The sequence below is a fragment of the Ambystoma mexicanum genome, chromosome 3p (genome assembly GCF_040938575.1).
Source record: "Ambystoma mexicanum isolate Mex_15411 chromosome 3p, UKY_AmexF1_1, whole genome shotgun sequence".
Lineage (NCBI taxonomy): Eukaryota > Metazoa > Chordata > Amphibia > Caudata > Ambystomatidae > Ambystoma > Ambystoma mexicanum.
The window spans coordinates 682,666,742-682,682,774 of record NC_090925.1 but is presented as its reverse complement, the minus strand read 5'-3'; the positions used below and the strand labels follow the sequence as shown (position 1 = coordinate 682,682,774).

The window sequence follows — 16,033 nt, the reverse complement described above, 5'->3', positions numbered from 1 at the left end:
ATGTAGCGTCACCAATTTAGCTATCATACCACAATTATTCTGTTTCACTAACTGCGCTGGCATTTGTTGCACGGAATCAAATAAAAAAAAAACGTAACTTCATATTTAGGTCTGACCGTATAATAAGATTCCCCTGTTGGGGGACTTCTAAGTTAACAAGCGTATACACAACCTTCCTTTTGTGTGGTTTTCAGACCATGTAAGTAGTGTGGGATCACCGAGATCCGTGAAATGAATTTCCAATATGCTAACTTGATCCCACATAAGGAGGCCAATAAAAACAATCTGGCCAGTCTTGTTTTCAAAGCCGCCCGAGGCATGGAAACTGATCTGAGCACCTGTGATGACCTGCTCTCTAATCTGGATGCCAAGTGCCCTTCTGTTCATTCTCTTTGATCGGTCCTCCCTTTGACACAGTCAACCACTCCACCCTCATAAATCAGCTTCATGAAACCCTTGGCATCACTGGCCAGGCACTTGATTGGTTGACCTACTTCCTCTTTAACGGGCCCTCCCAAGTACAACTAGGTCTGTTCCTCTCCTCCAGCAATCTCTACCTGCAGCGTCCCTCAGGACTATTCTCACTGTGGTTCTAACATTTACCTTGACACTCGCCAGCTAATCTCCACCTTCTGCCCTCATTTTCAATGCTATGCTGTTGACAGCTCTCCTTTAAGCTCCACTCCATCTCCTCGTCCTCCCTCCCTCATTCCAGACGCCTGCCCTCTATTCAGACATGGTGTGCTTATAACGATCTCTGCCTTAATGCCAGAGAGACTGAGATCCTTCTTGTTGGGCCTCCTGCCCCCTTCTTTTCTCCTACTCTGGCCACCCCTGCTTGGGCCCCCTTCCCCTCACCCTCTTGTCGGGCATAACATTTGGTGGTCATCTTTGACTCCCATCTCCTCCTCGCCCCACATCACTGAGCTATCAAGAAATCAGTTTCAGCTTCACCTCCTCAAAGGCATTCTCCCTTTCCCCACCTTCCCCCCAGAAACACAATTTCTTCAGAGCTCTGGTTCTCCCCAACCTTGGCTACTAATAGCCTACTCCTTAATCTACCCCTTTCCTCCCTCTGCCCTTTTCAGCTATTGCAGAATAGTACTGCAAGACTGATCCTTGTCCAAGCCCAGGGACCGCATCTCTCCAGCCCTTAAAATCACTCAATTGGCTCCCAATGGCTGCAAGGATCGAATTCAAGACCCTCTGCATTATCCATAAGGCTTCCTGGGACGTCAATACATCCAACACTCTTTCACTAAATAGCTCCCAGTTATAAATATTCAGTCCTCTAACTTCAACTCTCTGCAAGTCAAACGCTTCAAGTGGGGGGGAGGGAGATCCATCTTCGGCAGGAGCCTCCATCTGGAATGGCCTTCCTGCCCCTCTGTCTTGAGCCAGATCTCCTTAAATTTCGGAAGCTTCTCAAGACCTTCCTCTACTTCCCTCATCTCTTCTAGCTTCATCTGCCTGTATGTCTGGTTTCCTGTATCCCTCATGAGCCATACTAGGTCCAGGCCCTCCGTCAACCAATCTCCCACCACCAGCACTTGCCCTCTGGCACCCTTCCCTCACCAACCTAGTCTGGTTCACCCTCCCTCGCACTAATTTACCCCTTTCCCTGAGCACGTGCCCTTTCCCCTGGCCCCCTCTCCTCTACCCCTCTCCCTCACTTCCCGATATTGCACTTGCACGATCTAAATGGTCACAAGGCCTAGTAGTACCATTCTGTTACTGTTATTTCTTTCCCCCTGTTCTTCCCACCCCGACCCTTTTTGGTCTGGTGGCACCTGGAAACACTGATCAAACGCCATACAAATGTTCAATAAATAAAAATAGAAAATCTAGATTGGATGTTGGACAGATGGTGCAACCATACCAGCATCCTCTCCTGGTGCCGCAGGAGCAGCAGCTGCCCTCCAACTCCCTCAGTTATGCTGCCTGTTTTTGGCAACCTCGGACATCTCGTGCACCCTACTTGTATGCAACTGTCTTGCTGCTAGGCTGCCTGGGGAGTTTGTTGTGCATTGTGATGTTTCTCCGTGCATTGTACTTTCACTGTCTCACCATCTCCCCCTTCACATCTCTCTGCTCTCTCCCTTCAAGGTGCTCTCCACCTAACCTAGCTACTCTAACTGCTATTCGAAGTCTGGTAGGAAACGGTTTTAAAAGTTCTCCTGGTCTCCAACCCAGGCCTGCCCATTGCAAACACCTACGACAATGCTTCTTTCAGGCAGACCGCCACATACTTGCTTTGTTACTCCCTCTCTGGGCCTATGGGCCCCCCCACATGGTCTGTCCTCTCCCCCATTTCTCTTCATTGCCCATAAATGGTGGCACCAGATGGGAAGTACTCTTGGCATGCTTCTCATCGTCTAGTTGCTTAAGGTCCATCAGAATGGCACTTTCAGGGCCCAGGGCTCTCAGCCCAAACTACTCCTTGAAAGGCCTTTTCCATCATTAACTTCCTTCTTCCGCCACCGCTCTTGCCCCATCACCACCACCGACGGGTGTACCACTTCCCTGTACACCCCCACTCCGAAGACCTTCAAAAAGGTGGTAACAAGCTCCACCCATCTACCCTCAACTCTCGCTCTGCTGTGAAGCACTCCCGATGTCCGTCTCCTTGATGACTTTGACCTCGCTCTCACTGCGATGTGGTTCACTGCCAGCTCAGTCACTGCTTTTGACACTCCAACCAGAGGGCTACAAGACCGTGGGGACCCCGCCATATCCAACTATCCCTAAATACCTCCCTGCTAGAGCCCTTCAGTCTTCTAGCTTCATCTCTGTAGACAAACGATTCTCTAAGTAGAGTGGGGGTAGATTTCTCCTTCGCAGGAGCCTCCCTCTGGAATGGTCTCCCTCCCCCTCCTTTCAGGCTTGAGCTGGATCTCAAGTGCCAGGCCCTCCTTTTCCATCTTCCTCTCCCCCACTACCACCCTGTCTGCCACAGTGCCTGGATGCCTGGTTCCCCAGTTCTACAGGGCATTAGGGCACCAGACTCCCCCCTCCCCTGCCCAGTCCACCACCCTCCTCCTCACACTTAGCATGTGGACCCTCACTCCCTGCAATCCCTGGCACTTGCCCTCCTGGCCTCACCATAGCACTCGCCTAGCCCTCGTCGCTCTCCTTCCAACCCCCTCCCTCCACTTGCACCCTTCTCTATACCCTGCACTTCCCTTCCCACCCTAGCAATTAGCATGTTGTGCAGACCGGCACCCCCACTGCCCCCCCTTGCACGATCTGAATGTAGGACTGTTTCTCCCTTGGTAACCCCCCCCTCCCGCCCCCCCCGCGCCTCACAAGCCTTTTTGTCTTATGGCGCCTTGAAACACCATTTGTTGTATAGGCACCTTACAATTATCCAATAAATAAAAATGTACATTTTCAATCAAAAACCTTCCCCAATCAATCTGCAGTTTTGCCAGTTAGGTTCAAACTGTCAGGATCACCAATACTGGCTGCCCCTCCAAAATCAAGGGAGGGTAAGTGACAATGGGCATTGAAATCAAAGGCAATAACTACATTGCCAGGGTATTGTTCCAACCAATTTGATAAAAGTCAATTGTTTTCCTAATAGTTTTAGTGTACAACCCACCAGGAGGGTCATACAAATTAATGATCAAAGGCCTGTTCAGTGTGGAGTTAAGAGTACCATAGACAGAAATTGGGGGATGGGTGGGCCTACTGCATATTCACACTTAAATCTAGCCCTTGCCCCGTCCTCATTCTCCTTGATATATTCTGCCATCCTGCTCAATTGTCTGACAACCTGGGTATCACTGGTGAGGGCCTAGCCTGGTCGACCTTTCTCTGATCGACCCACCCAGGTCCAACTTGGGTCCTTCCTCATCTCTCTCTACGTGTGGTGTTCCCCAATGGTCCAACCTCTCCCCATAGCTCTTTAACCACTACCTGGCACCTCTTTCCCACTGCATCTCTACTTTCTGTTCTAACTTTATGGGGACAACACTCTGCTCTCCTGCAGGTTTCCCTAAGCCTCTTCTGTGCCTTCTGTCATACCCGACCCTCTGCAATTCAGGAATGGTGTGCCTCCAGTGCCTCCAATGATCTCTGCCTTAATGCCGGTAAGACCGAGATGTACATTGCCATCCTGTAATATGTTAGAAACCGTGGCAAGTGCTAATAGCTCACAATTTCCCTTAGTACATTGACAGACCGCCTCATTTGGTGGTCTGGGAAAATGACAGTCTTTTGCATCGTCAGGTTTGACCCAGTGTTAAATGCATAAGGCTGTCATCTTATCCATGCCATTTGATAAATTGGGCACGTACTAACCGCAGCCGCCATTTTGGCTGGTAGCGGAGATGAAGCTAGAATAGCTGGCCCGGCCTTAGAGGAGTTACTACCTGGTCTGTCCCACATGATGGAGCAAGTGGGGTAGGGAGGGCAGTGTGGCTTAAGTCAGCATTGGTTCGAAATGTCAGGGTCGGGCCCAGTTTCCATAATCATTTGTGGCAGTTGATGACCTATTGGCAAGATGAATTCAGGTTAATAGGTGCCACCCAACCACCCTCGATGGAATCCCCTTTAAGTCTGCCTGTTCCTTTGCCATTTTGGAACACAGGGCAAACAGTGCATCAACTGTAGCAGTCCCAGTGTGGGCACTGGGAGTTCCACCTCTTCAGAAAACGTTTCTGGGGAAGAGGAATCCTACTCACGGTCGCTGTCCGACAACTGTAGTGGAAACCAGCCGCTCCAAAATCAGGGCGGTCAATACATTTGTACCAATAATGTTGTCTTACTGACCCAAGACTTCTGGTACCCTTCATGGTGCTCCCAATGAGTCGCTTTGGATGCATAGGCACAAATTTAACAATGCATCATCAATGGTGGGCGATATAAGGAGCTATAAACTACCTCTGGCATAATACCGTTCAAGACAAGTCATTAACGCTCATGAGCACCCTGAAAGGGTGGGTCTGGCCAATCGGGATGCTCAGAACGTCTGCTGTATTGTATGGTACAAGCCTGTATTCCGAGCAGCATGGGTGCCACTAGCCAACGCTCATTCGCCACTCCTCCCAGTTTCCACACCCCCACCTCTTAGCACCAGTGTAGAGTATACACTCTGTAGTTCCAGAGGTCAGTTTCCAAGTGGATAACATGGTCAACAACAGAATACAGAACTCGGTACTACAGAGCATCGCTACACCGCACCACAAGGTATGCTTTATTTTAATATACCATTAGCACCCCATGTAGCATCTACATGGGTGCTGATGGCCCGCTGCCGGTAATGGCCATCACCCAAGGTAAGGGCCCATTTAGTACCCGTCACTTACTGCTATTTTACCTCTATTTTTGGGCCTCCTAAATATTTTGCTTTTGTTTCAGCCTCCTCGCCCAACTTCCTGCCAGTGGAGCACAGCCTCCTGCTGCACTCCACTGGGCTTTCACTCATCGCTATGGTGGGGAAATGTACGTGTTCTTCAGACAGTCGGTACTGAGAAACTAGTTCGCTTAGACGTAGGACTTTGCTCACTGAAATACAATTGCCAACAAAGTACATTACTGTACCGCACACTGGGGTCCTTGTGTAATCATGCCCTAGTCTTCCACCAAGGATTTTTTGGTAACTGGACAAGGTGCTTAGGAGTGGACAAGTGGCAGCAGAAACATTTATTTTTACATTTCTTTACCAAGCCATACCACACTTCGCGCATTTGGTTCATGACTGGCAAGTGACCATCATGGCCGTGCCACTCTTTGGTAATTTGGTCGGTTGGCCATCTGATCTTTCAAGCCCAGTGAGTCCTCATTTGGGCATGCATGTGAAAGCCGGTGCTTTTCAAATGCTAATGCAGGTCCCGTACGTAGGTACCCAGGAAATTGGCTGGGACGTTCTGGTCCCAATCCACATTCTGGGTGCCAGGATGTCTGGTGTGCATGAGAGCCGCAGTGGTCCCTGATGGGACCAATGCTGGCATGCATGTGTGGGGCAGATCTCATTGGCAAGCTGGGTGCGAGGACTCAATGAACTTTGGGATATGAAGGGTCCAAGTGCAAACCCGCAGATCACCAATAGGTCTGAATTGACCTATGGAGTGAGCAAAGTATCCAGGGACTCGAAGCAGACCCAAGGACTACTCTGAAGATTGCAGAGATTTGTCACCCTGAGCCCACTGTTGTCATGGTAGAGCCCAGCTTTGCACCCTCTCCTCGAAGGCCTGCAAAGGTGCTTCAAACCCATGGAGTGGTGGGATCAATCACTCTCAACACCTTCTCGGAAGTGTCCATAGGCCTTCCAGTGGACTGGCCAGCTTGTACCTTGGCACAGAGTTTTGTCTCAAGCTTTGGGGAAATACTAGTTGACACTGCAAAGCATCTTCTTGCCAAATTTCGTTGACCCATCTGCTTTGGCCTGTGAGAGAAGAGCGTGCAGACTGGGGGACTTGGGTACCCCTGCGTCAATGTGCGGCCGTGTCGGTCACTGCTGGTGACTTTCCCGCCTTTCTTCAAGTATACTGAAACCAGCTGCATCAGTACTTTCTTTGCCCTGCATTTGTGGTGAAAGATCAGGCTCCAGTTGTAAACCAGATGCACATCTGCACACTTGGCAACTGCGCACTTTGAAGCTTAACAAATGAGGGGATTTTGTACCCCAGGCGACCACCTCCAAGACTGGCAAGTTTGGACCCTGAGTAAGCTAAGGGTGGCGAGTAATCAAACCACTTGCTGGTGGCCCCAAGTTCATCCATTCCTTTTTACACACAAAGGATCCCTTGCAGTCCATGCCTTGTGTGGCCTCCACTCCCTAAAGCCATACAAATGTTGGAGACCGCTTTGTTCTCTGCAGCAGATCCTCCTCGGACTGTCGGAACCAAATAAGAATTCTCCCACCAACTTCTTCTTCCGATTGAATATTGTACTTTGTAGCTTTATGCATCAACAAGCGCTTTCACGCACAAACTTGACACTGAGCACAAGTCTCCAATCTTCGTAGGGGTGAACTTCAATTAGTATTATCCACCTCTGGAGTTGGCCAATGTATTAAAGTTTGTATGCTTTCCCGCCTGACAGGTATTGGCGGGACACCACACTATGACATTGACCAAAAAGTGGCTGTACATGTATTTTACATAGTGTGTGTTTGGTTAGTGATTACTGTTTTCCATTATTCACTTGTGCTTGTTCTGGGCCTAAATAGTAGCATATCAAATATACTCAATTTAAGACTAATTCTTGCCCTACTGTGTGTTCAAGTATCACAAAGGACACCTGGTTGATTCCTTGCTCTACCCAGGTAAGTAAGCTCCTAATTGAGCAAGGTCATGGGGGTCCAACTGATTAGAACTTCTCACTTCTGGATTTCAATAGAATCAGAATTGACAAAGTTATGAAAAATACTGCAGTTGTTAATTAGTGTGCAGTAAGTGTTGTAATACACATGAATATAAGGACATAGGATGTTCAACATGAAAACATACATGTTGTAGTACACGAGTAGTAAATTCCAAATGAACAATGTTCTGAGGACACATTCAAACAATTACATTCTCTAGGTCTTAGTGAGGATGACCTGAAAATCAATATTGTAATTGACTGGTACAAAGCACATGTGAAACAAACGATGAAAGACAACATGAAAACATGTCAACACAACAGTGTTTCGGCCATTCTAGCTAAACTTTGGAAGCAGTGGTTTAGTAGTACTTCATCAGGATGGCTACATTCTTAGGAATGAAGAATCCTATGTAATCTGTCAGAGTAAATAGACAGAAGAATGTATCAGGAGTGAGTATGAATTCAAACGTCTAAAATGTTGGAATGCATTGTATGCATGAGTGAGAAACATGGAGATTGCGGTGCTTACCATAATCAAAAATAGCACGTTGGCATAAGTCATCTTAATGTCTGCGTACACTAATGGGGGCAGGTAAACTATCTCTGCAAGGGAGTCATGCCTAAAAAGGTAATGACCATGAATCAATTAGGCTCATTACTGGGAAGAGTATTGTATTCCCCTTACATCAATAAAAAAGATAAACATGACAGCTCGTATATGAGCAGAGTAGAGCGCTATGATTAAGAGTGCTCTATAGTGTCAGTGCACCAGTGATGCATCTAGAGTGATCATCTCTGGTACAAAGGCACACAGCACTACACCACACGCAGTCAAATTACAATATTGATTTCTCATGTCATCCTCACTAGGAGACCTAGAGAATGTAATTGTTTGAATTTGTCCTGCGAATATTGTTTATTTGGAATTTGCTACTCATGTACTACACCATGTATGTTTTCATGTTGAACATCCTATGTCCTTATATTCATGTGTATTACAACACTTCATGCACACAAATTAAACAAGAACTGCAGTATTTTTTAAATACGTTTGTCAATTCTGATTCTATTGAAATCCATAAGTGAGAAGAACAAGTTACTTTCTTACCGTGTAACGTTCTTTCAATGGGATGTTCCTCCAATGTATTCCACGACAGTGATAACCACAGCTGTGCTGCCTCAAAAACAAAAAATGGCATAGGCGTCCTGCGTCGATATGCTGTCCTCGAGGGCCGCCGTTGAGGTCCATGTCACCGGAGGTTATATATAGGACGCATGGCGCCTGTAACCTTAGTTGTAGTTTTTTTCCCAGAACGTGTGGCACCACTGCCAATATAACTGCAGAAAGCCTTGTGGAAACATAAGCTGCAATCGCGTAAGAAATTCTGTAGAGGGGCAGGCTGGGAGGGTGCGATGTGGAATACGTTGGAGCAACATCCCATTGAAAGAAAGTTACCAGGTAAGAAAGTAACTTTTTCTTCGAGGGGATTGTGTCCTCCGACATATTCCACATCTATGACAGACTCCCAAAGCAGTACCAACGTATGGAGGTGGTAAAAGAATTTAGTATTTTAGAATGCCCAATCAAATTGCAGAATAGAGGACCGCCTTACCAAAGGCTAAATCTTACCAGTGGATGGAATCCAGGGAATAGTGTGACAAATGTATGGACAGAGGCCCATGTGGCTATTTCACAAATGTTACGAATGAGAACACCCCTCTGCAGCGCAGTAGAGGCAGCCACACCCTTAGTGGAATGGGCCCGTAAGTCCACCGCAGGGTCCTTACCCGCCAGACGATAGTATTCAGAGTTAGTCAAGATAATCCATCTGGACAAGGTCTGCTTAGAAACTGCTTGACCTAAACACCTTCCAGTGTGTCCAACAAAGAGCTGATCATCCACTCGGACCCGGGAAATGCGTAAAATGTAGAAACTTAAAGTTCTTCTAGGATCCAGCCTATGGAGCGCCTCCTCTTCCTTACCAGGATGCGTAGGAGGGTAAAACGCCGGAAGAATTAACTTCTGGCTCAAAAGGAAATTCCGACACAACCTTCGGAAGAAAAGAAGGATGAACCCCAAGGACAACCCTGTCCTTCTGGAACACCATGAAAAGTGGCTTGGCGGAAAGTGCCTGAAATTCACTCACTCTGCGAGCTGAAGTAACCGCAACTAAAAATACAGTCTTAAATGACAACAGTCAACAGACAAGAATGTAAGGGATCAAAGGAGCTCCCCTGAGAAACTTCAGAACCAAGTTCAAATCCCATCCCAGCACCTGGAAAGGGGACGGTGGAAACACATTAGTTAGCCCTTTAAGAAACTGAGAAATCATGAGAACACTCCTCAGACGAGCGCTTAAATATGGACAGCGCCGCTAGGTAACCCTTAATGGTACCCACTTGCAGGCCCTTGTGGGCTAAAGAAAGCAAAAAAGACCGAACCACAGGAATGGCACATGAAAAAGGATCCACATTCTGTACCCTGCACCAGTCGCAGAACTTTCTCCAACGGCAATGGTACAGGGACTTTCCATTAAGTCTTCAGGGATGTCCCAATCCTTATACCAAGCATGAAGGCTGAGCGACTTGACCTCTGGATGGAGAACCCGACCCCCTCCCATGAGGGCAGATCGTCTCGGTAGGGAAGATGGTGTGGAGAGCAGATGGACATGTCTAGAAGGTCCGGGTATCGCGCTCTCCTGGCCCATGCTGGAGCAATGAGGATCATTCGGGAACCAAACCTCTAACACTTGCGGAATGACGGGGACTGGAGGAAACGCGTACAGTAGTGGGAAGGACCACTCCACTACGAACGCATTCATTCCCCCCCCCCCCCCCCCCCCAAGGCTCCTCTTGGAGGAAATTCCTGCGAGCAGAATCTTTCGCACTTCCGGTTGACACTGGTGGTGAAGAGATCCACTTTTGGGGTCCCCCAAAGAGCAAAGATCTCAAAAGAACTTCCTGAGCCAGCTCCCACTCACGAGACCGTGTTCTGCCTGCTCACAGCGTCCGCCACCTCATTTTCGTCTCCAGCCAGATGAGCTGCCGGGATCAGACTTTCCTGTTGGATTGCCCAAAACCAGAGCTGCATCGCCTCCCTGCACAGAGGGAGTGACCCTGCCCCCCCAACCCCCTTTTTATTGAGGTAGTGCATGGCCACTGTATTGTCCGTCCGAATCAAGACATTCTTCCCCTCGCAGAGTCAGCAGAAAAGCCTTCAGGGCTAGCCTGACGGCCCTCAGCTCCAACAGATTGATATGAGTCTGGACTCCGGAGACCAACGACCGCCGACTGTCAACTCGTTGGCATGAGCTCCCCAACCCGTTCTGGATGCATCCGTCACGATCGTCACCTCTGGCCATGGTAGCCACAATGGAGCCCCTTTCATCAGATTGCCTTTGACCGCCCACCACAGAAGATCCTGGGCGACCAAGGGCGGCACCTGAACAGGGTCAGACATCCTGCTGGAGGCCTGCAACCACTGCATCTTGAGAGCCCACTGCAGAGATCTCATCTGCAGCCTGGCCTCTGACACCAGGAGAATGCAGGATGCCATGAGGCCGAGCAACCTCAAGAACTCTTACGCCAGGAGACTCTGGGCACGTCGAAACTTGTCCACCATCTGCAGAATGTGATGAGCTCTCAGCTGGGAGGGGGGAAAAAACTGCCCCAGGGATGTGTCGAGCACTGCTTCGATGTACTGGAGCCGCTGGGTAGGTGTCAAGTGGGACTAAGTTGAGGGAGAAGACCAGCCTGTGGAGGGAGTGGCAGGTGGACAGATGGACCAGGACTTGCTCGGGAGAGCACGCCCTGATCAACCAATCGTCCAAGTAGGGGTAGACGTGAATCCCCCTTTCCTGAGATACGCTGCCACCACCATCATTAACTTGGTGAAGACCCTTGGGGTAGTGGGGGGTGGGAGGGGAAGGACATCAATCCGAACGGCAGGACCCGAAACTAAAAATGCGAGTCACCAACCGCAAACCTCGGGTACCTCCTGTGCTTGGGATGTCGGCACATGGAAGTAAGCATCCTTGCGGTTGAGAGACACCAACCAGTCCTGAAGTTGAAGGGCCTGGAGGACGAGAGTAACCTTCTTGAACTGGTCCTTCCGAAGGAGCTTGCTCAAACCACACAAGTCCACGATGGGTCTCAATCCCCAGTCCTTTTTCGGGATCAAAAAATAAGGGGAATACCATCCCTTGTTCCTCTCCGCTACAGGCACCAGTTCTATGGCGCCTTTCTCCAGCAGGGATTGGATTTCCGCCCCCCCCAACCGGTGAACCATGGGACATGGCCTCATGAATGAGCTGAAGCGGCAGTGCCCGAGGGCAAGAGGAAACTGCCCAAGTGGCTTTTGCACCTCGAGTACCTTGTTTTCCACCTCTGGTACTCCTACGTTGGCCCCTATGACTGGCAGCTCCCCTTGATCTACCAAAGGTAGAGTAGTATCAAAAGGAACCTGCCCTCCATTGCTGTCCCCTAGGACGAAAAGGCAGAGGTTGACGTACTGCAGCGCTCTACTTCGCTACAGCTTTGGAGGCCTGCAACCTCTCAAGGATTTCGTCAGCCTTGCTGCCAAAAAGATGGAAACCATCAAAGGGCATGTTGAGAAGCCGGGATTGTACATCAGGAGCAAACCAACTTGTGCAACCATGCAAATCTGCGCATCACGGTGCTCGCCGCCATGGACCGGCTGACAGTTCCACGTCCAGACCAGTTTGAACGGATTCACACATGGCATCCTTGCCATCTTGCACAAGGGCTAGAAAGCCATCCCGTTCCTCCCCTTCAGGAATATGTTCAGCCACCAAAGAAACCATTCCACAGAGTGAGAGTGAATCTTGCTAAGGCACAAACTGAGTTGGCAGCCTTTAAAGCCATACACCCCAGAAGATACTTCTTCACTCAACCATCGAAGCACTTGTTGACCCCATCAGGAGGGATGGTAGGGTACACCGCCTGCTTCGCTGGGGCCCTAGCCGCCTGCACCACCAAACTCTCTGGAGTAGGGTGCGATGACAAGTAGCAGGGGTCGCCACTGGCTGGATGGTATTTTTTTCGGAAGAGATTTACCCACTTCCGGGAGATGGAGCAGTCCAAGCCGCTGCCACCCATCTTTGCAAGGCCATATGAAATGGCAGCACCGGGTCAGTGGGTGGACCCTGGTCCAATATGTCTGTCAGGTCATCCTGCAGAAAATCCACAGGTGGAGCAGACCACCCCAAATACTCAGCGATCCTCGACATGAGACGCCTGCATAAGGACTCAGCATGGGTACCAGGCTCAGACCTGCCAAATTCAACCTCCGGGGAGGTATCCAGACCACTGGCATCATGCGGGATTGATGCATGTCTTACATCTGGCTATGACCCGACAACATGTCATCAGGAACCTCAGGAGGAACAAACCCCTCCACAGCCAACCCTTCATCCACCTCTGAGATATAATCCAAAGACTGGAATAAATCCCTGGATGAGGGTACAGAAAAAGGCTGAAACACAGGCCTCTCCGATTTACTCAGGGCCTTTCTCTGGGTTTCCACAGTCTTCCGGGGTAGCTCCAATAAATCCTCCTCAAAAGGCATTGAGGGCGCTGATGGAATCAGCGTTGACAACAGCTTTGAGGCCGGAGCCCCGAGCATGTCCTTCGACGGCCTTGGCGCCGATGGCTTCCTCGGAGCCGGAGCCTCGAGAGAGTCCCGACGGACATGGTGCAGTGTCGATGTCTTCTTGATCTCACAGGCTCCAACGGTCTCAAGGGCGTCGAGGACCGGGACCTTGGAGCGGCCATGGCAAGAGTGATCTACCTTGTCCAATTGGGACCTCGACTGCATGCGAGCAGTGAACCTAGCGCGTTCCTTGCCGGCTTCTCTCAAAGGCGCAGACGGAACGGAGCCTTCCGATTCAAAAAAATGGCCATCTCCTTGCGAAATGCGTCCCATTCCGCAGGAGATTAATGCTTGTTGGGACAAGCAACTTGCTGTCTGGCCGAGTCCTCAGACGAGGAAAGCGACCGGTGACTGCGCTTCCACAAATGCCTAGAGGAGGCAGAGGAATGTCAGGAACCACTCCGGGACTGAGACCCCCCCCATGGACGTCAACGTGGGGAGTGCCCCTCAAATCATCGGTCAAAAGCCCAGCCGATTTCGACTTACGGGGTTTGGAAACTTTACCTACCGACAATTTCTTCTTCCGCTCCTGCAAGGCCTTCGAGGTCAGGGACTGGCAGTCATGGTGGCGTGGCTCTCACCCAGGCACCAGAGACAGACGTCATGCGGGTCCGTAATGGACATTTTAGCGCTGCAGTCCCGACACTTCTTGAAGCTGGACTCAGGGTAGAAGAGGAAGACATCTTCAACGAAATATGCTAAATTCACAAACGAATCAGAAGAACCGTAGCGCACCGAGATTCCAAGGTGAACACATTCGTGGAATAAACGGAACTGAGGCTACGGGCACCGTGCGCCCTATATATAACATCTGTTGACGTCGACGGAGGCCCTCGAGGACAGCGTATCGACATAGGACGCCTACAAACATTTCCGAGGCAGCACAGCTGTGGTGATTACGTCATAGCTGTGCCTCCACCTCCAACCCTTTTAGGCAGTGCAAATTTTTAATAGCGCCACTGCTACCCACCAATTCTCATCTTACTTTAATTACAAGCAAATGCAGTGGTCGCTGAATGTGGTAGGAGCAGTGTCCCCCTCAAATCCTGCCCCTCCCCCTTGTGCCACCCCTACCTAACGCAAGCAGGGACCGCGTTCTCTATGCGCAGTGTTATTTGCGCGACTCACCAAGGTAAATGTCTGCAGATCACAGGAAATACTCTGTCTCAAAGCTAGCAGTGATCTTGGTATGCATTCTGGGATAGGTAAGAACATGAGCACGAGCCACTTCAGGTGTTCCTGCCCGGCTTCTGCACAGCGACCTCCATAGTGTTCAGAGAACCATCGGAATGTAGGGCACTGATGGGCCATTAGTCACTGAATGGTTTTTTGCCTGCATTCTGATGGGGGGTGCAGTGGTGTGTGGGTAGTTTGTGTGCACACAAGCCACTCTGCAAAAGTGCTTGTGACGCCCCAATACGTTTCAAAAGCCGCCCCCCGCTTTTGTCTGTGCCTCCCTCCCCCCCTACTTTGGTAGTTGGCCCCCTCTGTACCCCTCCTAAATGTATTTCCTGGAGACGACAGTGGGTAGGGGAGTGGCTCAGTTATGCTTCCGCTTCACGATGCATGATTGTAAGACAGCTTCCGATCTGATAGGAATAACTCAGTTCTGGAATCCGAGCGCAGAAAATGAATATTTGCTTTACGAAATCAGATTGAGAACATTTTCCAAGCCTTCAGATTAAGCGAACGGTGGGTGGGCTGAGGAAGCAAATGACAGCGCCATTGAAACATCCAATAGGCAGGCAACGCCAGTACACCACACACAAAACCTATATTCATCGTTATCACTGCAGAACACCAAGAATGCTGTTTAATACATCTGGTAAAGCCAGCCGTTGCAGGACTATTGCTCTCCATCCTCCCCCAGCATGGGCGACACGCACGTCACCGTCAAGTCAACCGTATCGTTGGGCTTGCACGCTTACATTAGCGATGGCCACCTCCCACCTGAAGCCGATGACCAACCACCACCGTATTCCTTCTCCCAACGCATGTAACCTCCATCTTCCGTACCCCCCCCCTACATATTCTTATCCAATGACTAGACTTCTCTCACGTGCACACTCGTGTCCTCATGCGCATGCGTGAACCAACATCACGGCTCAACATCATCTCCCCGAATCCCCTCCCCACCGCACCTTCTGCGCATGCACCTCCACCCGCCTTCCAGCCCGTTCTTACCCAATGTGCGTGACCGCTTCCTTGTTGTCAGTTTCTTTAGTCCAGATGGCAATTTTATCCCCTTTAGCGCGAATGTTGATGACCGCGCCACAGATATCCTCATTATAATCGCCAAACGCCTCTCCGATCAAACAGAGCAGCTGCAACCGGGAAGAGAGCAAGGAAAGGAGGACTCATTAATGCGGAGCTTGTATTGCACGTCAGTGAGCTTAGAGAAAGGCTAATCCGGGGTGTGAGAGAAAGCACATGGGACCCAGGGAGAACAGCGCTTGACAAGCGCGCTCACATTAATTGTTCAATAGGCGTCCCGTATGGTAGCCTCCGAAGCAGTGGGGTCTCGGGAAGGGCTGGAGTGGCGGCCTCGCCTGCTGCAATCAGCAGCAAGAAGTCTGGTTCTGGGCACATGCATTATAGTAAGCGGAAACGGAGGCTGTAGTCTGACCATTTCCCCCATGGTCCCTCATTTGGCAAGGATACCTCGTGCACATGCGGGCCGGATGCGCGCCTTCAGGATATTCATAACCTTGCAAGACACCAGAGTTTAATGATTAAGCGATGCCTGACGTCAGTTTTTGTCTCTGCATCCTGAAAGCTGCAGTTTTACTGCCATTTAAAACAGGATGCAAGTCACATAATACAAATACATCAAAGTGGTAACACGATTATGCATGGCAATGCATCACAGGATACAGTTAAAACAATGGAGCAATAAAAAAACGGGACGACAGGTTTTATTGTTTCCAAATGTGCGCACCGATACCCCTACCACCCACTCATCCCTACAGTCGGGCCCACCATTCAGACCCGTGTGATACATTTGGCCCTCTACGAATTCAATCAGCATGGGGTGACATGGGCAGTCAACCA

The 16,033-nt window shown here is 49.9% G+C and overlaps 1 protein-coding gene across 2 annotated transcripts in view; it reads right to left on the bottom strand.

Annotated features, from left to right (window-relative positions):
* Positions 1–16,033, bottom strand: part of EIF4E1B (eukaryotic translation initiation factor 4E family member 1B) — a 170,370-nt gene that overhangs the window by 8,158 nt on the left and 146,179 nt on the right. For both annotated transcript variants that reach the window (XM_069651476.1, XM_069651477.1), the window contains one exon: positions 15,167–15,306. In XM_069651476.1, the coding sequence (XP_069507577.1) occupies positions 15,167–15,306 (140 nt within the window). The remainder of the gene's footprint in view (positions 1–15,166; positions 15,307–16,033) is intronic.